General features: G+C 44.1%; 1 protein-coding gene across 3 annotated transcripts in view; it reads right to left on the bottom strand.

The window, feature by feature from the left end:
• The window catches only part of DEUP1 (deuterosome assembly protein 1), a 40,390-nt gene that overhangs the window by 8,726 nt on the left and 10,367 nt on the right, over positions 1-21,297 (bottom strand). For 2 of the 3 annotated variants that reach the window (XM_075851475.1, XM_075851473.1), the window contains 5 exons: positions 16,832-17,086; positions 14,730-14,860; positions 13,119-13,212; positions 9,850-10,032; positions 1,382-1,563 (listed from right to left, as the gene is read on the bottom strand). In XM_075851475.1, coding sequence (XP_075707590.1) covers positions 1,382-1,563; positions 9,850-10,032; positions 13,119-13,212; positions 14,730-14,860; positions 16,832-17,086 — 845 coding nt within the window. The remainder of the gene's footprint in view (positions 1-1,381; positions 1,564-9,849; positions 10,033-13,118; positions 13,213-14,729; positions 14,861-16,831; positions 17,087-21,297) is intronic. The other variant, XM_075851474.1, reaches the window with a different exon arrangement.

Here is a 21,297-nt window from a genome sequence, read left to right as displayed (position 1 = left end):
GGGATATTTCTTCCTGGCAATTTTGTTATTTTAGTTGCTTTTTTAGCTTACAAAATATCACGTTAACGTTCCCCATCTAAGAGCCTCTTCAAGTCTCCGTTAGGGGCCTCCGTCACAGATCCGACCGAAAATACTGGATACAATAGCAAAAACCACAGACACCAGACTAAACCTAATAAAGTCACTGGGTTCCGTCGGGCGCGGATAGTGTCCGTCATATAACGGAATCAGCATTCCTGTAATTTCGTTGTTCTGCTCCTCTGACGGACAAAGGAAACACTGACGCAGGTGCAAACCGGTCCTAATTATTTGCCATCTTTGGGTCCTCTTACACGGCCTGACACGGGCCGTGTAAACAAGAGCCAATCATTGAGACAGATCATTGATCGCCGCTTGTTTGCTCCTTTCACAAGGAGCTGTGTATGGGGACGAGCGCTCGTTACAACCATCGCTCGTCCCCATACATTTCTATCATGTCGGCAGCGCCTCTCCCTGTTTACATATGTGCTGCCGACATTGATAATATCTTTGGCTGCATAAACAATATGATCAGCCAATGAACGAGCATTTTACACAGGGCAATGTTCGGGAACGAGTGTTCTGTGAATATATGAGAGTTCTGCGCCATATAATACTACATCAGGCATTGGCAACTTTCCCAGGCAAAATCAGCTGGGGGCCTGGGAGTTGGACTCCACAAGATAAGCAGATCGCCACTGCAGTTTCCATATTAAAGGGGTTGTCTTTAGTGAGGCAGCCCCTTTAAGGCCTAACTCCACTGAAAACCTGCAAAAAGGAAAAAAAATGGGTGTCTGCAGTTAACCCCCTGTCTTCCACTTAAAATTTGAGTATGTTCCAGGAGTCTAGACAGCCAAGATATAGGATACTGTTTAATGGGACCCTTACAGTTGCTTTGATTATTTCTGCAACTCCTTGCGTTCCAGAAAAAAACAACGGGTCACCAATAAGTCTTGCTCTGTGACCAACGAGTTACGGGTATTATGACGGTGCTGCAGCAATGAAAGTCGAGACAGATTTTAATGGAGCAGTCTGCGGAGAAGACCTTTATAGAAGATCTAGTGTTAGGATCCCACCAAACAAGTCCCCATTTGTCTTCTGCCTGATGGACCACTGTTGGGGTGACATGGGTTCTATTACTTATCAGGTGCCAAAAGATCTGTACCTGACTGGTGTCAGTATCACTACGGAGAGCAATAGCCCCACACGTCATGGGAGGACTAAATAAAAAGAAAGTCGGCCTCGTTCATGACCTAAAAGAAAGTATTGGGTGACAGGAGCTGATGGCCTGAGGACACTTCAGCTCATGTAGGTGTCTCAGGATTAGATTTCAAAGCCTGGTGCAGTGTAAACATGAATGTACCTGTGTTGTTTTCCTTGGCTCGGTTTCCCAGTAATCTCTCTCTGCCAGGACAAAGGTTTCATCATCTCTGGCTGAAGACCCTCCAGTTCTTGCCCATTGGAGCAGCGCTTCAGAGGTTTCTCCATCTCCGGTTCCTGAGTCATGTCATGAAGGGGATGAGACTCTTCTGCCGATGTCAAGATCTACAACATTTCATAACATTTTTACGATGGTTATATGGGACACTTTCAAGAATGTGGCACTGTTTGAATTCAGCAAGACACAAGACCTCTCACCTATCTCTCTAGTCTTCAGTTACCACAAACCTCCCTCCTTAAAGGGGTATGTAATCAGTTTCTGATCGTTGGGTTGGACCTAAGGGTCTACCACAGATCCGGAGAATGAAGGGGTAGCTGCACTGGTTTAATTGTGGCCCCTGATCACTTCATGGACTCATTTAGGGCATACAATTGACTAGTCTATTAAACTGGACTGAATGTCCATCTTGAACAGTTCCACCCTTAAAAGGAACAGTAAACTTAGAAACAAACATGATTAAGCAAACTTGCCTTCAGTGTCTGTCAGTCTGCAGAAATTTCTGCAGCTCCTGAAATACGCAGTTATATAGAAATCTTGCAGAGAAACGGGCAGAAAACTTCAGTAAGGGGGCAAGGATTAATATGCTGTAAAAGTAGTGGGGGAGTGCACCTGCTGCAGCCAGTTGCCATACAGACAGAACACATGTCATATCTGCAGATTGTGATAAGGACAAGTGAAAACGGTTAGGAGGACACAGAATTTTTGTGCGTTTTCTTTTCAAATCACTTTTTCATTCACTTGTATTCAGAACATACACACACACCGATACAATCCGTGCTTCAATACGTGGCCCCTAAGGGTCAATTATGAAACAAATATTTCACCCAAAGATTTGACAGACAATACAGTCGGTAATGCCAACATAGCCTCTTCCGGAAGAGCACAATGCTGCGACCAAACATGTCTCCCTTCCCTAGATGATATTCAATGTAATAAGACTTGTGTATTCTAGCAATACATAACAGCACAGTCCGTCCTTTCTACTCTGTCATTCAGCGATGAAAAAAAAAAAAAAGGACAAACTCTTGAAAAGATTCGGAAATGTTCTCCCATCTATTACTCTGCACACAAGGATGAAAGTCTCCATCCCGGCACCTGCCAATGATCGTTCTGAAGACGCCTCCATTCAGATGAACGAGTGATTTTGTTAAGAAGAGTCTGACACTTAGACAGCCAAGATAATTGACAGTTTTTATAGCCATATAAATAAAACTGGTACTTTGTAGGCTCTCCAGGAATTATGTGATTCCACATTCATCAGACCACAGAAGAGGCAGGAGAGACAGCGCTCATGGCCGGAGGGGGGTGGGGGGTGGTGTTGTATCACGCTTCTCACTATATTGCATATGGTTCTCTAGACATCAAAGGTTTGCGGTTCGCTTAGACACAAGGCACGATACAGTAGTGTTAGGTTTATGTTGGCGTGATGGCTGAATGCAGTCCAATTACAGTCCTGATTTTCCCACCGTGATTGTCAGCGCTGTCTTTTCGCTCACGGCTTCAGCTGGTCGGTGTCAATATAAGATCGGAGCAGCAAGACTGACTTGTAACCCTTTAACTGCAGCATTTGTGGACATTCATGTAAGTGTAGAGGAAGGGCATTGAAAGCAAAAAATTGGTATACTATGACAACAAAAACTGTTTATAAATGTGCTATTACTGGGACACACACACAATTATAAAGTGCACAACAGAATTTAGGGGGGTAAAGGTCTTTTTTCAATAACCAGCGCCATATTTGACACACAGGCTGTGTCTGGTATTGCAACCGAACTCCTCTGAAATAAATGGCTGAGCTGCATTACCGGACACAACCCATGGACAAGAGTGGCGCCGTTTCTGGATAAAAAGCAGACTTTTTTGTAATCTCAGGAAACATTATGAGCACCTGCTGGTTTAAAACATTGCGGAACCATCCGTCAGGACCACCTAGAATGAGTACGAGTCAAAATACGTCACAAGCTAAAAAGGAGTCATAATGTGTCTGATCTTCCTCTACTTGTCAACACTGAGGCGCAGCTAGACTTTCCTTCACACGAGGCCAAGATTCTGTTTGCTGCCCCCACTCCATGGTAGAGTGGCTCGTTAGTGCAACCCACCCCCGGTATCCAAGGAACATGATCCACCAGCCCCTCACTCCACCTAGCTGGACCCCTCGTGGGGACATTAAGCCACTGCAAGAGAAATATGGTATTACATGTTGCCAATACACATAAATGGGTGACCATGTAATATATGATCTGCGGAGTCCTGTCTGCAGAGGCTCTCACTATTAAAAGGGGGTCCTAAATGGGCTTACGGACAAGAGTGTCCTAACAGGAAGACCCCTTTAAAAGGGTTTTTCCAGTCTTTTGTATCTTTTTTTCTCTAATCTTTGCTTCGATTGATTCACCATTTTTAATATCCGTTTGCTGTAAGAGAAAAAAAAAACATTAGAAATTCCAACAAAGTCCATGGAGGTGGTTACAAATGTATCCAGTCTAAGATGTACTCTGCTTTAATTACATCATGCCCTCTTCTGTCCTAATTTTGCTACAATGTATCAACGCAAGTAAAAAGTATGAGCCTGGAGACCAGGCTGCAAACAAAAATGACTCCATTTAAAGACAGCAAGCAGAGATCCTAAAAACCGATGAATTGAAACAAGAAATACATTAGAAAGTTGTAGCACTTTTCATGATACAACATTAACCCCTTAACGACCGGCGTATAGTGTTTTTACGTCGGCCGTTTGGAGTAGTTCCTCGAAAGCGCCACCTTTTCACGTCGGCACTTCAGAAGAACCTTTCCCGCATCGTGCGGACTGCTCCTGAAGTCCGGGCTGTTGCCAACAGCCTCGGGCTTCAGGGCAACGATCGGAGACCACTAGTAGTCTCCGATCATATTTAACCCCTCACATGCGGCGCTCAATAGCAAGCGGCGCATCAGAGTGGTTTTAGAGGGAGGGGGCTCCCTCGCTCACCCCACTGGCATCCCGCGTGCCAATGGTTTCTATGGCAGCCTGGGGGCCTAACAAAGCCCCACAGGTCTGCCTTTAGTAATTGCCTGTTAGGCCATGCCAGAGGCATGACCTGACAGGCAACAATACACAGCAATACAGAAGTTTGCAATAAATAAATAAATGTCCCAAGTAAAAGTAAAAATAAATAAATAAAAAAACAAAAAACAAAAAAAACCTCCCTTTCTCCCCTTACAAAATACTTTATGAAAAAAAAAGTAAAAAGTTACTTCTATTTGGTATCGCCGCATCCGTAACGAACCCAACTATAAACTGGTTACATTAAGTAACCCGCACGGTGAACGTCGTAAAAAGTAAAATAGAAAACAACGCCAGAATTGCTGATATCTGTTCATTCTACCTTCAAAAAAATGTGATAAAAAGTGAACAGTCGCATCTACTCCAAAATGGTACTAAAAACTACAAGGCGTCCCGCAAAAAAAAAAAAAGCCCTCATACAGCTGCATTGTTCGGAAAAAAAAAAAAAGAAAAAAAAAAAAAAAAGTTATGGCTCTTAAAATATGGCAACACAAAAGACAAATAATTTAGAAAAAAAAATAAATGTTTTTCCTGTGTAAAAGTATGAAAACAAAAAAAAAAACCTATATAAATTTGGTATCGCCACAATCGTAACGACGCGCTGAATTAAGTTGTTATTTATACCACATCGTAAATGGCGTAAAATTTAGACGCAAAAAAAATGGTACCCCACTAAAAAAAATTAATCATTCAATTATTTGTACCCCAAAATGGTGCTATTATAAAATACAACTTGTCCGGCAAAAAAAAAAAAAATAAAAGCCCTTAAACACCTATGTCGACAGAAAAATAAAATTTAGAGATCTTTGAATGAGACGATGGAAAAACCTAAAAAAAAAATTGCTCGGTCATTAAGGTCTACAATACCTTCGGTATTAAGGGGTTAAAGCTTTATTTACATAAAAACCCCTTTAAGATACCGCTAAATAACCACAAGTCACTGCTGGCCGTTCATGTAATGTGATGTAGGATGAGACTTCAATAAGCTGCACGACCGCAACATTAATTTATACAGAACGTTCAAAAGAGTTCGTTTTTTTTTGAGTCTCGCACCAGAGATCTATTTCAGTTATTGACAGCAAAGACCTTATCCCGAGGCTCCGGCGGCAGAAACAAGAACATTAACATGGCACGAGCACGTAAAAAGTACTTCTGTAGAATGTCATATCTGCAATTACAAAATTGTCTGCACAGTGAATAAATGCCAAGCCCGAGTCCCTTCAATGTACGACTATGAGGGCAAGTGCTATACAGGAACGAATGACAAGCACGAGATACAGAAACTATCAGTCTGCATTGGCTTACATCAGTATTCTGCATACGCAGGAATAGTCGAGGACACGTCAGGCAGCAATTCAATGGGATCTCTGACACCTTTATTCCCATGCCAAGGCAAAAGCAAGTTACAGGCCATCATTGTTATCAAAGGTAATATTCTTCATAGAGGTCATGATCAGTGTGAAGATGCTGGAAAACTAAATTAAACCAGCCCATTCGTGAATAAAAGGGGAACCAAAATGAAAGAAGATCTCCAGTGGTAACACAACTGTCCATGACTGTATACCACACTACACTTTTTATTTATACTGTTCTTACTGTTTGAACTGCTGCCTTGTCTGTGCTTTAAAAAACCCTCCATCTTGATTTAGATTTCCCCAGCTTTCTCTTCCTCTCTGCTTTACTATCAATCCCATGATGCTTCAGCACAGCATCACATGATCAGCTAAAGACCATACCATTTCTGCATGCTGGGGGACACCGATTATCATTCTCTCTATATTCTCCTAAATAAGCTGAGAAACCATAAGTATACAGACAGGGAGACTGCACTATATTCTTCTACATTATACTGTGTGACAGGAACCTGTCTAAGTATCAGTGGTTTCTGATGATAGAAGTTTCCCCTCTGTGTAGAACTAGTGTGGTACAGGAACTGCTGAAGCCTGTGATGGGTGACACATAGATCTCCATAGACTCAAGTAGAGAAAGCGAGTCACCGAGCCTGATCCACACTGCTGCTAAGCAACCATCCCAGTCTGATATATAGAGATAAATAACAGGTGATAGACTGACACATGGAATACCAGAATGGTACACATGCTTCGTTTTGGGGGGAGTGTCTCTTTAAAAGGGAAAGTCTGATATATTAAATTACAGTTTCAGTAATTAGACATAAGAGAAATAATAGGTTTGTCCTGTTTTTTTTAATAAATGCTATAGCTACTTTTTAATCTTTAAAAAAAACATTACTGGCACGGACATATTGGACACAAAATTCCTTCCCGTATTGAAAGCACAACACTATGTGTGTGCTTTATGGCAGCTGCAAAAAAAAAATAAAAAAAAAAAAAATGGAAAGTCTCCAGGAAGTGATAAAGTATAGCCCCTCCCCCAGATATCAAGCAGTGACAGGGGAATATTATATATATATATACACACACACACACACACACACACACACACACACACACACACACACACACACACACACACACACACACACACACACACACACACACACACACACACACACACACACACACACACACACACATCCTTTTCAATGAATTAGAATATAATTAAAAAGTTAATTTCAGTAATTCAATAAGTGAAACTCATTCTATAGACTCGTTACACACAGAGTGATCTATTTCCAGCATTTATTCTTTTAATGTTTATTATGGCTAACCGTTAAGGAAAACCCCAAATTTGCTTGATGCTTGAAAATGCCCTCACAGAGAGGGCGAAACGTTGCACTGGGATGTTGTGGTGAATAAATCCCTTTTTTACATTTGGAGCGCTGCTTCCCTGCCTATTTTTCTACGGACTACAAGGAGAGGTCACTCCTTTGAAGCCCTGCACCAATCGTGAGGTTTTTCAGCTACAGGGCTGCTCCAGACACTTGCTTTTTATATATATATATAGTATACTGGTACTACCCTGCCTTCTTTATGCCTCCAGCAGTACAATAGAGCTGTCATTAACTCGCTCACTCTCGAATGATTATGAGATTACTCTGCTTATTTTTCCCTAATCTATACAGCAAAGCTGACAAATACAGAAAATCAGGATGCAGCTTGGTCTGCAATGGTGACAATACAGAAACATCCCTGCCTTTTTAGCTACTCGCCACTTCCTCAATAGTTGCCTAGTGGAAGATGGAGGCCAGGAGGAAACAGACGGCTTTGGACTAATAAGACAGACAAATGGATATTTTCATACATTTTTAACTTATTTTAAAATGGTTTTAAAAGCCTTGAACCCCCATTAAAAAGAACCTGTCACCTATCCTGACATCTGTTTTTAGCAAATACTGGGAATTACATTCCAGTTGTCAATAGGGTGTGTCCCTACATAGTCTGATACCGTTAGCACAGCGCTTGTGAATGGCTTGTGCCTCTTCACACAGAGTGTTAATACCCAATTGGAAATTTATGTATACATTTCCAGGAGGAAAAACAGGAACATCACAACACAGAGTTCTAAAAATATTCTCCAGAATGGTTATTTTTAGGAGGAATACGAACATTAAAAAAAAAAACACTTTAGGAACACCGACCACTCCTCTATACTACACCACACAGGAGAGCTGACAGGTCCTCTATACTACACCACACAGGAGAACTGACAGATCCTCTATACTACACCACACAGGAAAGCTGACAGATCCTCTATACTACACCACACAGGAGAACTGACAGATCCTCTATACTACACCACACAGGAAAGCTGACAGATCCTCTATACTACACCACACAGGAGAGCCGACAGCTCCTCTATATTACACCACACAGGAGAGCTGACAGATCCTCTATACTACACCACACAGGAGAGCTGACATATCCTCTATACCACACCACACAGGAGAGCTGACAGCACCTCTATACTACACCACACAGGAGAGCGGACAGCTCCTCTATACCACACCACACAGGAGAGCTGACAGCTCCTCTATACTACACCACACAGGAGAGCTGACAGCTCCTCTATACTGCACCACACAGGAGAACTGACAGATACTCTATACTTCACCACACAGGAGAACTGACAGATCCTCTATACTACACCACACAGGAGAGCTGACAGCTCCTCCATACTACACCACACAGTAGAGCTGACAGCTCCTCCATACTACACCACACAGGAGAGCTGACAGCTCCTCTATACTACACCACACAGGAGAGCTGACAGATCCTATGTACTACACCACACAGGAGAGCTGACAGATCCTCTATACTACACCACACAGGAGACCTGACCGATCCTCTATACTACACCAAACAGGAGACCTGACAGATCCTATGTACTACACCACACAGGAGAGCTGACAGATCCTATGTACTACACCACACAGGAGAGCCGACAGATCCTCTATACTACACCACACAGGAGACCTGACCGATCCTCTATACTACACCACACTGGAGAGCTGACAGATCCTCTATACTACACCAAACAGGAGAGCTGACAGATCCTATATACTACACCACACAGGAGAGCTGACAGATCCTATGTACTACACCACACAGGAGAGCCGACAGATCCTCTATACTACACCACACAGGAGACCTGACCGATCCTCTATACTACACCACACTGGAGAGCTGACAGATCCTCTATACTACACCAAACAGGAGAGCTGACAGATCCTGTATACTACACCACACAGGAGAGCTGACAGCTCCTCTATACTACACCACACAGGAGAGCCGACAGATCCTCTATACTACACCACACAGGAGACCTGACCGATCCTCTATACTACACCAAACAGGAGAGCTGACAGATCCTATATACTACACCACACAGGAGAGCTGACAGATCCTATGTACTACACCACACAGGAGAGCTGACAGATCCTCTATATTACACCACACAGGAGAACAACTGAGATTCTCTATACTACACCACACAGGAGAGCTGACAGATCCTCTTTACTACACCACACAGGAGAGCTGACAGCTCCTCTATACTACACCACACAGGAGAGCTGACAGATCCTGTATACTACACCACACAGTAGAGCTGACAGCTCCTCTATACTACACCACACAGGAGAGCCGACAGATCCTCTATACTACACCACACAGGAGACCTGACCGATCCTCTATACTACACCAAACAGGAGAGCTGACAGATCCTATATACTACACCACACAGGAGAGCTGACAGATCCTATGTACTACACCACACAGGAGAGCTGACAGATCCTGTATACTACACTGCAATTTTTACTCAGTAGATGTTGGGCAGATAGGTCCAGTGTTTCTCATCGATATTGTGGCAATTGCCAATAGAGATCAGTAATCACTTTGGTAATGGTAGATAAGCAGATATAAACAAATCTTCTTACTTGTTGGTGCATGTTCCCATGCTCTTTCATGTCAAACTCTCGCTCCAGTCTGGAGACTTTCTGGCTTATGGTTGCTATAGTAATATTCTTCTGATGAAACTTCTCAGTTAGGTCTGAGACATCTGCTTCCAGCCTTTCAAGGCCACCGTTTCTGCTTTCTTTTATGGATAAATCTATTTCAGCCTTTAGAAGACAAAAAAAATAAAAACAAAGTCATGCACAATCTTTATATTCTCTGCAAAACAAAGAAAATCGGAATTTATCCATCTCCACGAGACCTACCTAACCTCTCCTTATTGCTGACAATTGAGACCTTTAAATTTGTATTGGTTGATCGTGCTAGTAATAGCGTCTTACGGAGCTGTGTGTCATGTCCATGACACAATTATACCCACTGCCCTTCTCCTGGTATACTGGTCATGCTCCACCCGCTTGTGTGCCAGCATTGTACATCGTATTATTTACCTCTGCCTCTTACAGGACCTGCAATCCTAAAGGTAGAGCTTTATTCACCCATTAGAGGGATAATAAATCTTGCTACTCTGAGAGCGAGCACAAGACAACCAGTGAGTGATGAGACCCTGCTCATGTTACAATTCAGCTTGTACAGGGCTATCTAGGGTTAGACATAGACAAACAAGCTGGCCCTTGCCCAGGAAGAGAAAAGCAGCTGTGACTTCATGCAAGAACACAACATTTGTACGCGTTTTTTTCAGATTTTTTTTAATCCCTTATGAGTAAAAAGCAAAAGATAAGGAACCAGGATTAGCAATATGAGCACAAGGGATGAAATGGAATAAGTGGTCAGCATTGCATTAGGGTTAAACTGACCATACATAATCAGATCCACCATCTTTGATTGGCGAGACTACACCTATTTTATGACCCTCCGCCCCATCAGTCTGACAATCTGTAATGTTTGGTAATCCGCAAACTTGTTGAATTCCGAACGCAAGCGGTCTACTACTCTCGGCCATTTTTAATATTCATCTTACACTTTCGTATTTCCTGTGGCGAGCAATTTTCAGTTATATTACATAATGTGTTTGTTTCTGCAAGGACGGGCATGGTGATATAAGGCTTACTGTGATGGATTACAAAATGCACCTTTGACAACTGGAAGGAAGCAGACATGGCAGTGGGAATGCTAATGCTCTAAATGACATCAACACCCTAATGATTTATCGCCAGATATAGAGGAACCCCACCCCCGCAAATTCATGTCATGGATGAAACCTTCAACAGAACTGGCGTATGCTACACTCACAGCAATATGGTCAATTCAGCCCGAGTGAAGACAAATGAGTAAAAATGACTGCCGATCGATGAGAACATTCGAAAGATTTATATGGAACAATAATCTTTTTTTTGGGAATTTTGATCGCTTGTCTTTGCCTTTTTGAGCATTGGCCTCGGCCAACATTTCCACACCTCCTGTCTCGACTGCGAATGACTAGCAAATGCTGATTTATACGAGGGGGATGGACACACCATTATTTTTAGGTCATCATACACTGGCTAATGATTGCAAGTTTTTAGCCGATGTTGCAAAATTTATTTAAATAACACCCCGTGTTAAAGGCCTTTAAGGAACGAGACTATGAACTTGACATTTCAGATCTACCCACAGGTAATTATACCGAGTCTGCAAATATGTTGATTACATTCTCCAGATGTCGGCTGCCAGTGTACAAACCGCAGCTACACTTCAGTGACCAGAACCACCTACATCAGACGGACAGGCGCTGTGTCCCGACAAACACATTACACAGATTCCTCTGATGGTAATATTTACACGATGAGAAGTCAATGTTACATGACAGCGCGGCGCACAATCTGCACATCCATCTGTCGTTGAGCAATGATTACTACATAAATTCATCGCCACTTGTAAGCCAATTGTCTGAGGATGTAAGTGTCAGAGAATTCCCAAAGATGACAGACGCTAAGAGGGGGTGCAGGAATATACACATGGCAGTAAGAGCTTTGCCTACACCATAGAAACGGTTAGGGGGTACATGGCTGAAATTCAGGTTTCAATGCCATATGCAATATTTTTCAATATTATAGGCTATATAGCAGACCAGGTTAAGGATCTGGACGTAGTTTGCTGCGCCGGCATCCAACAGACACTTTCATGACAATCTTAAAGTGTAGCTATGCTTTCATAAAACTTTTGACGTCAGAAGATTTCATCAGTGGGGGTCCGGGCACGGAAACTCCCACCGATCGCTAAATGAAGCGGCAGAAGTGCTTAGCTTCTCATAAGCTCGGCTTCAGTGCTGAGCGAGCGGTGTACAGATCCACAGCCTTTCTATTAAGCCCGTACACCACTTGCTCGGCTTTTCGAGGAAAGCCGTGCAGAGCTAACCTGAAACAAAGCGGCACAGCGCTCACTTGAGCACATCTGCTGGTCGTTTTGGCGATCGATCTCAGTGTTCAGAGAATGAGCAGCCACATGCTGCCTGCCCCAGCAATAAACACCTTCTCTGGCGATCAGCCGATTGCTAAGATGACTTCATTGGAAGGGGTTGTCCAATTGGAACCCAGACTGCTAAATTTATCAAAACTGTACCTAGTTATCCATAGCAACCAATCACAGCACAGCTTTAATTTTCGAGAGCAGTTTAAGAAATCCAAGCTAAGCTAAGCTCGGATTGGTTGCTATTGGCAACAAGGCCAGTTCTTTTGTTAGACCGTTTTGATAAATGAGGTCCTCATCTTTCATTTCTTAAAGGGGTTTACTCATCACAACAACCGGTCTTTATGTCCTATTAGAGCATATAGACCTTATAGAGGAGGGGTCCCCATTCTATGAGCAAGAGAAGCTATTACATTCAGTAATGCATTACATATGGGTGCCATGTTGTATAACATTTACCCTACAGAGGCCGCAGAAGGGGAAATATCTGAAAAAAAAAAAAGTTTACAGTAATTCCTTTCTTCCCGTTTCAGCACCACGATCATAAAGGGCCCTTGGAGTAAAGTTAACTAATATTTATCTTACCAGTACCGAAGCCTAACACGTCCCCTTTAAGAATAATGTGAAAATTGTTAAAACGTGTTCTCTCCTATAACCGGATAGTTATCGAAATGCATCATCCAATGTACGCAGAGTATGATTATCCAAAGGCTTCATATTCTAGAATTTCTGGTGTTGACAGGAGACGAATGTGCAAATATCAACCTTTCAACAATTAAAGCCCGATAAACAGACGCACACAAACACCATGAATCCCAAGAAGAGAGGCCTCCAGCGGTCACGTTACCTGATCTTGTTTACAATGAGACAGTTTTAATCTCTTCTGAACCTTCTCTTGGTTTGGAGTCTGGTCCTTCATGATCACGTTGGACACTTCAGAACTGAAATACAGAAATAAAAAGGCGATTTCCTATTAAATACAATAAGAGTACAAAATGTTAAATCTATTCAAATTTCAATCTACAGGGATCTGCCCTCAGCTTTAGAGGAGTTGGCTCAGAAAGACAACACCTGTTTATGTCCTATTGGAGTATATGAACATTATAGAAAAGGGGTCCCGCTTGGGACCCCCGTCAATGAGCCAAAGTTTCCCACTCTGGCAAACTCGAGCCGTCCATGTATTCCATATATTAGATGAGTTGGTGCCATGTAAGATTACATTCCCCCTCTAGGACACACAATGGCTCTGGCGGTCAGTGTCTTTCCATGGTTAATACACCAGTTACAGATAAAGTCCTGACACTACCTACTTATCCTGTTCTGCCCCTAATTCAGTGCCCTGAGATGAGGACTGGTTGCTAGGGATGTGGTGCTTGACAACCCTTTACAGAAGTTTGTAGTTGTTAGGCAGTGTATCCCTAGCAACCAAACAGTCTCAAGTGTCTCAGCTTCTCAATAAACTAGACTGGCACCGTGCAGATAGAGAGGGGGAAACCGCAACCTGGCCGCAGTGTCATGCCAGTCCTCATCTCAGGCTGTGGTATTAAATCAGATTTTTTGAAGTTGCTATAGATTAATCTCTCCTTATTGGCAACAGCAACTGCTCTCCCCTGTCATCTGCAGCAAGACCTGTCCATTAAAACTTTTTATTTTTTTTACAGCAAGGTCAGTGATGTCATCTTTAGAAACCATCACACATGAAATGTGTTACATCACAGTCCTATTACTTTCTTTCCATCACGGAGGCCCACCATAACTGTAGGGGCCTTTTTGTGTCACCCTCGCCACATTGCTGAAAAGGTGGCGTGGGCAGCACGGTCAAGTTTTCTGGCATAAATTATAGTAGAAATCTATGCTAGCTCCAAGCTGGCATGGATTTCACTCTATGGGGCGTAGCAAGGCAGAGACCCGCACTGTGCCTCGTACCTTGCCCCCCTGATCCAACTAACCCCCACGCCCAGTTAAATAAAATGAACAAAAAAATTATACTCACGCGTCCGTCATTCCAGCGCGCCTCCTACAACGTAATGATGCCGTGCAGCGTCAGGACGTCGTATAATTTATGCTGGAATGATGGAGTCAGAGGGGAGAAGAGGAGTGGTGAGGGGAGTATGCGGGGCTTTAATTTTGTTACCGACGTGGGGGTATGTATGGGGCATGGATGCGGTCGTTGCACCACAATTGTTTATGCACGGCCCGGTGAAAGACGCAACACATTTATTAAGTGGCTTTTGCAACGTAATAAATGTGACATTTTCTCCAACTTCTCATTCTATTAAGACTGGCATATAAAATGCCAGTCTTAATAAATTCCCCCTTCGTTTTTTCTCCCTCTCTGCTATGGACGCACTTTATTTTACTGCAGTTAGTACCAAGGGTGCAGAATGGGCAACAAGCCCACTTTGCCCAGAGCTTTTATGGTTAGTGACCCTGTATCAATAGATCAGGGTTATCTTACCTGAGCTTATTTTCTTGAGAATTTGGGAAAACACATTTGTGTAGCTGCCTCTGATGTAACTCGGCGGCCCTGGAGAGGTCCTCACGTGCCTGCAGCTCAATCATAGCCTCAGAGAGTTCATTCTCCATCGTCTGGGTGTCAAGGGATAAAGAGGAAATTGATTGTCTATCTAACGTGTGAGGTTGTTAAACTATTACATTCAAGACCACTGATCAATAATGGGTTATAAAACTAGAAATGCTTGAGCTGGTTTTAGGCTATTACTACGCAACTGAAGAATGAGAAATCTGGCCCAAGCACTCTTTAGGATTTACATTGACAAATCCATCTGGGATTGTTCCGACATAGGGCGAGACAGGGTCAATGCCTTCTTCACAGGCAATCAAACATAGATTGGGCATCTTATAAAAGAAAGTATTGGGGTCCCAGATTTAATTCCAAGAAGATCCTGTTCTAGTTATCATTCATCCACATGTGTAATTATGGTGACATTCACTTGTATGCTCCATCCTCACCCTGTCCCTTTTCCCCTTCTACCAGGCTCCTCGCATCTTCTTTACCTCCAGAACACGCTTCCCTTCTTCCATAGGGGGCCAGACTGTATAAACATGCTTTAGGACCAGTTCACATCACATTTTGGCCATACGTTTAGCATGCACAAAAGCTCCCTACATATACGCTAAATGTGTCCATAGGGCTTCATTACACCAACGTTGCCGACACTCTAGTTAGGGACTCCGGCATCTTAAAGCCCCTAATGTCACTGTCTATATATGGACAGACGTCAAGGGCTTTCCCAAGATAGGAGTCCCTGGCCAGAGCTCTTGCGATGCTCTGGCCGGGGATTCCATAGTTGAAAGCCCCTGACATCCTTGTCCATATATGGACAGTGACATCAGGGGCTTCCCTGGGCTCAACACTGTGCCTGGGGAGACATATCCCATTGTATGCCTATACAGTGGGATACGTCAGTGCCTTCCATAGGAGGTATATGTCGGGACTCCTCCCAACATATACCTCAGATGAAAAAAATAAAATAAAATTGTGAACAGGCCCTTTGGGACACATCAGCTCCAACTGCTCAAAAACAAGAAAGCCCTGATTACTAGAAGACACTTGGGACGCCTATGTGGGACCTCTTACCGATACGGCCTTTAAAGATCTACCAGATCATGTTGAACCCTTTCATTGCCAAGGAAGTAAGTAATACATCACAACTTTTTGTGGTGGAGCAGGATGAAAAGTTTTAGTTCCTGGTTTTGAGTTTCTGTAAAGGAGGGACGGGAGGGAAGCAGCTGGAAGATACAACCAGTTACTGTCCTCTCCCCACCTGTACAAACTCGTGACCCGTTGGAGGATACAGGAACTTTTCTTCACACCATCACCCCTCATACTTTATTTTTTTTCTACAATAGGTGAGAAAATTAGTACATGTAATCACTCGCTGTGCCTGATCAGACCATTTGTCAACTGTGTGACCGGCCTCTGGATCTCTGAAGATGTGTTCATGTAGACATAGGTATATGCGGCATGTATGAACTCTGTACATTTGTTCTTTTATACTTGATGTGCGCTCTGCTTGATCAGACTTTTAGCCCACCATTAATTTTTATGCATTTTTTACATAACGTTATGCTTTGATGCAAAATTGCATGAAGGTGCCCGCTAATGTGTAAAGTGCTGGGTGCCTTTTTGACAATGTGCCAGGTGTCTACAGTTCTAAACTAGTATAATATGATTTTTTTTATTTTAGAATTTAGTCATTATTTGTGTATGTCAAACTGGTAAAATTACAGCAGGGTTAAGGGGCTTCTTCTCCAACCAAAAATGTGCTAAAATCTACTACCTCTCCCCATTATTCCTAGAACACCCTAGCTTAGAGCCTCGGTCAGTAGTGACAAACTCTTTCAGGGCGGACACCACAACCACAAGACGTTCCAGCTTGTCCAGTCAGCACTGAACCTGTTAAATACACCAGGACAGTAAAGCTGGGCACTTATGTAATGAGGGCTCTGGCAGGGCGATAATGTGCTTGTACCAATGACGGGTGCTTGTGATTGGACCATCGTGGGCGGTGGTGCCGCTTTTCATCATGTGGTTACCTGGCATCGCTTTTGACAATCTTTTAGTTCCAGTAAGAGGTGGTGATTCTCGTCTTTCAGAGAGTTCCTACTTAATGTGATTTCTTTTACAGTAGTCTTGAGGTTTTCAATGATGACCCTGTCGCTCCTGATAGTCTCCTGAGAAGCGTCAAGCTGGCACCTCAATCTTCTGATTGTGCTTTGGTTATTGGTAATTGCCTCGTCCTGCAGCTGTCTCCTGCCCGAGAGCTGCTCCTGATAGCTTTGTGACTGCTTCTAGAAAACCAGAACACACGTCAGATTACAATTACACATTGTATCCTTTATAATGGGCAAAAAAATAATGAGACCCCGAGTACCAATTAGACAAACGGAACCTGCAAAAAGATGCTGAGCGCTGCTCGCCACGCTGGAATAATTACTAGAGGAGCCGAAAACCAGAAAGGTTTCCATTAAGCTATTGCAGAAAAATGGAAAGGTTACCTCCAGGTCCACAAACCTCATTTCATACTGCCTGCCGTCCAAGCAACACGAAAATTAAATCAGGTATAAAAAAGGAATCTGATTTTCATTTGTGCAAAATAATCACAAAAAAATGGAAGGGTGTCAATAACCTTTAATTAAAAAATAAATAAAATGTTAATGAAAGGTTCTCTTTCTATATAACCCTGACGTACACCTCCGACAGAGGGGCAAAATGTATCCCCCATTATGGCATACAGTGGGATACGTAGCCTGGGGAAACTCCTGAAGTCACGGACCATATATGAACAGTGTCTCCAGGAGCTTCCTCAGGGCCGGAAGTAGGTAATAGCGCTCTTCCCTGGGACTCTGACACGGTGGAACCTCCTGACGTCACGGTTCATATATGGACCGAGTTGTCGGGCTCTTTGTGATGCCCGAGTCCCTGGCCAGAGTGTTGGCAATGCTCTGGCTGGGATTCCGGCCCTGGGGGAAGCCCTTGACGTTACTGCCCATATATGAACCGATGCTCTGCCCAGGCACTCTGGCAGTGGCGTAACTACCGCCGTAGCAGCTGCTACGAGGCCCGCGGCATGAGGGGGCCCGCGTCGCCCACCGGCACAGGCCCCCACCATGGACGCAGGCTCCGCTAGCAGCCGCTATGGCTGCTACAGCGCGACGCCACTGAACACTACGGCAGAGCAGGGAGGTATCTCCCCGCTCTGCCATTAAACAAAAGACATGTATCCCCTATCCACAGGATAGGGGATACATGTGTGATCGCTGGCATTGATCGGGAGAACGGGGGACTGAAAGTCCCCTGAAGTTCTCCATCACAAACCTCGGACTTCCGGGGTCTGTGTCGGCAGCTCTGTAGAAATGAATGGAGCGCCGGTCGTGCTTGTGCGCCTGCGTGACCAGCGTTCCTTTCATTTTTATTGAGCTGTGCAGACGCCGGAAGTCAGAGGTTAGTCATGGAGAACTTCAGGGGACTTTCAGTCCCCCGTTCTCCCTATCGCTGCCAGCGATCATAGATGTATCCCCCATCCTGTGGAGAGGGGATACATGTCTTTTGTAGGACACACTGTAGGTCGCATTTCTTTGGGGGGTTGGGGACGCTGTATGGCGTTCCCTACAGAGGTTGGGGGGCTGCATGGCGTTCCCTACGGGGGGGGGGGGGGGCTGCATGGCGCCATCTACAGGGGGGGCTGCATGGCGCCATCTACAGGGGGGGGCTGCATGGCGCCATCTACAGGGGGGGGCTGTATGGCGCCATCTACAGGGGGGGGCTGTATGGCGCCATCTACAGGGGGGGCTGTATGGCGCCATCTACAGGGGGGGGCTGTATGGCGCCATCTACAGGGGGGGGCTGTATGGCGCTATCTACAGGGGGGGGCTGTATGGCGCTATCTACAGGGGGGGGCTGTATGGCGCTATCTACAGGGGGGGCTGTATGGCGCCATCTACAGGGGGGGGGCTGTATGGCGCTATCTACTGGGGAGGGGGGGCTGTAAAAAAGGCACTATCTACAAGGGGAGATGGGGCCCAGTCTTTCCTAGTTACGCCCCTGGACTCTGGCATTGGGAAGTTCTTGACATCACTGTTCGTATATAGACAGTAATGTTGGAAGCTTACCGACATATATATTTAATGTGTACCTGTGATGCATACCATACAGTGGCATTCCACTCCCATAAACTCCAATGTTATTTAAAAAAAATAAAAATAAAAAATAATTTACAAACCGCACGGTATTCAATTATTTTTTTGCGGGTTGGCTCAGTATGAAATAGCTTAGTCCGTCATATGACGGATGGAATAGTGTGGTCTGTCATACGACGGATCCGTCACGGCCATGATTTTCGTTCTGCTCCCATGACTGAAAAGAACAACGAGTATCATTCTGGTAATAGAGCAGGGATTGCCTGCTGCTGCGCTCCCGGCAGACTGGAGGTGATATTTATGGCAGCCTGTATTCTCTAAATGGAGCACAATTAGGGGCTGTTGCAATGTACTGATGGGTATTGTGGCAGATCCTCTGCTTGCTGGCTGCTGTAATCTGCGGATATGGCATAAAATACTGTCTCTATGCCCCCGTGCTGCTCAATTAACGGTTTACTGCTCATAAAGCTACTAATTCATGTAACAGATAAAGTAGGAAATAGCTGAAAATACAATAACCTAATACAGCATTTATATCTATGATACCGGCGAGACAGGATCAGCCTCTCGCTGGTAATGTTGGGACTCATTAGCAAGTATTCAGAGCCATAAGTCAACTGTTTCCCTGCGGTCAGAGATAGACTAGAAAGTGAACGGCTACAGCGGACACTGCGCTTCTTTACATGCCAGGAATGAGATCTGCTTCATTAGCAAAACATGTGTGTGAATTGTAATCTATAATAAAAGCAGAATACACAGCAGCTTCATTGGAGTGGGTGCAATTCACATTAATACCAAGGGTTCAACAGTGTACAAAATGATTACAGGGCTCACAAGCAACGCTGGCCTTGTATCTGCCAGATACAGGAATTAACTAGTTAAACTTTAGAGGAAGAGAACTCTCTCTAGTGCCCCCTATAGGTACCTCCCCTGTATGTCACTGTCCGACCCATTAAAGAGCCTGTAAGACTCCCCAGAGCAGCTGGATCTCCGCAAGAAGGATCAGTACCCCCGAGAGCTGCGTCAAAGTCATCTCACCCCGCCAACCAGTACCCTGCTCTGTACTGACAAGGAGCAAGAAATCCGACACAGCGGTTTACAGACGAGCGTCTCTGGTTTGGCTCATATCCCCAGTCACGTTTCAAGGCTCTTTAAAGGGAATGTGATACTAGAAAAAAATTGATTTTTTTTTTTAGTTAAACAATTAGTGTGTGGGTGATTAAACATTGTTCTAATTTTTTTCACGAGTCAGGAAATATGATAAATTAGATTCTAATTTATAATATTTCCCAGCACTGGTCACTAGATGGAGCAATTCCCAAAATTGCAGCATTGCATGTGGTAAAGCAACCACATTGCTTTATGCTGCAAAATTTGAGAAAACTCACTCGCTCTAGTGAGCTCTCAGAATCCCCCCTCCTTTATCCTGGCTAGTGCCGGGAGAAACGAGGGGATTGAACGGTCAAACCTCCTACACTGTGTGTCGCCATTTTTTGAGCTAACACACAGTGTAGTAGGTTTACATACAGTAGTAAACACACAGTAAAACACTTACATACATAGAAATAACTTACCTGCTCCTGCCGCCGCCACTCCCTCCGGTCCGTCCGCTACCTCCGCTCCAAGTGCACAAGTCCGGAAGCCGCGACCGGAAGTAGTAATCTTACTGTCCGGCCGCGACTTCCGGTCCACAGGAAAATGGCGCCGGACGTCGCACAGTTCAACTTGGACTGTGTGGGAGCGGCGCCGTTCCCACACAGACGGCGTACAGCATAGTGGATGGAACGGGCCCCGTTCGCATTCACTATGGGACTGTATGTGCCGTATTCCATGTCTGTATGTGTCGTTAATCGACATACAGAAATGGAAAAAAAAAATGGCAGCCCTTATAGGGAGGAAAAAGTGAAAAAAGAAAAAAATGTAACACTAATAAATATAAAAGTTTTTTATAAAACACTAAAATCAAACTGATGTAAAAAAATTTTTTTTCGTGACACTGTTCCTTTAATAAGTCGGACATGGACTTACAGGGAATCTTCCTATAGGTGGCACTAGAGACCGTTTTAGAAGAGCTAATTTGCATACTTTTTCCCAGGGAGCATTGCCTGTAAGACTCCTCACACCAGCTGGATCTCCACAAGGAGTACCAGTACTTCCTGATATTTAAAGAGGAGTTACACATTTAGTGATCCTGTGAAATCGCATTGAAGATTGTTGAGTGTCCACTAGCGTCTGGGGCTCTTCACAATAGATCAAGCATACAAGTTAAGGATATCTCCAACTAGTGCCGAGGGGTCTGGACACATTACAAAGCAATGTCGCCAGGAACCAATGTAGGTGATGCACAACATGGCAGAAGGCAA

The sequence above is a fragment of the Rhinoderma darwinii genome, chromosome 2, assembly GCF_050947455.1.
Source record: "Rhinoderma darwinii isolate aRhiDar2 chromosome 2, aRhiDar2.hap1, whole genome shotgun sequence".
Lineage (NCBI taxonomy): Eukaryota > Metazoa > Chordata > Amphibia > Anura > Rhinodermatidae > Rhinoderma > Rhinoderma darwinii.
Note: the sequence above shows the minus strand (reverse complement) of the source record. Positions and strands in the feature narration are given on the sequence as shown.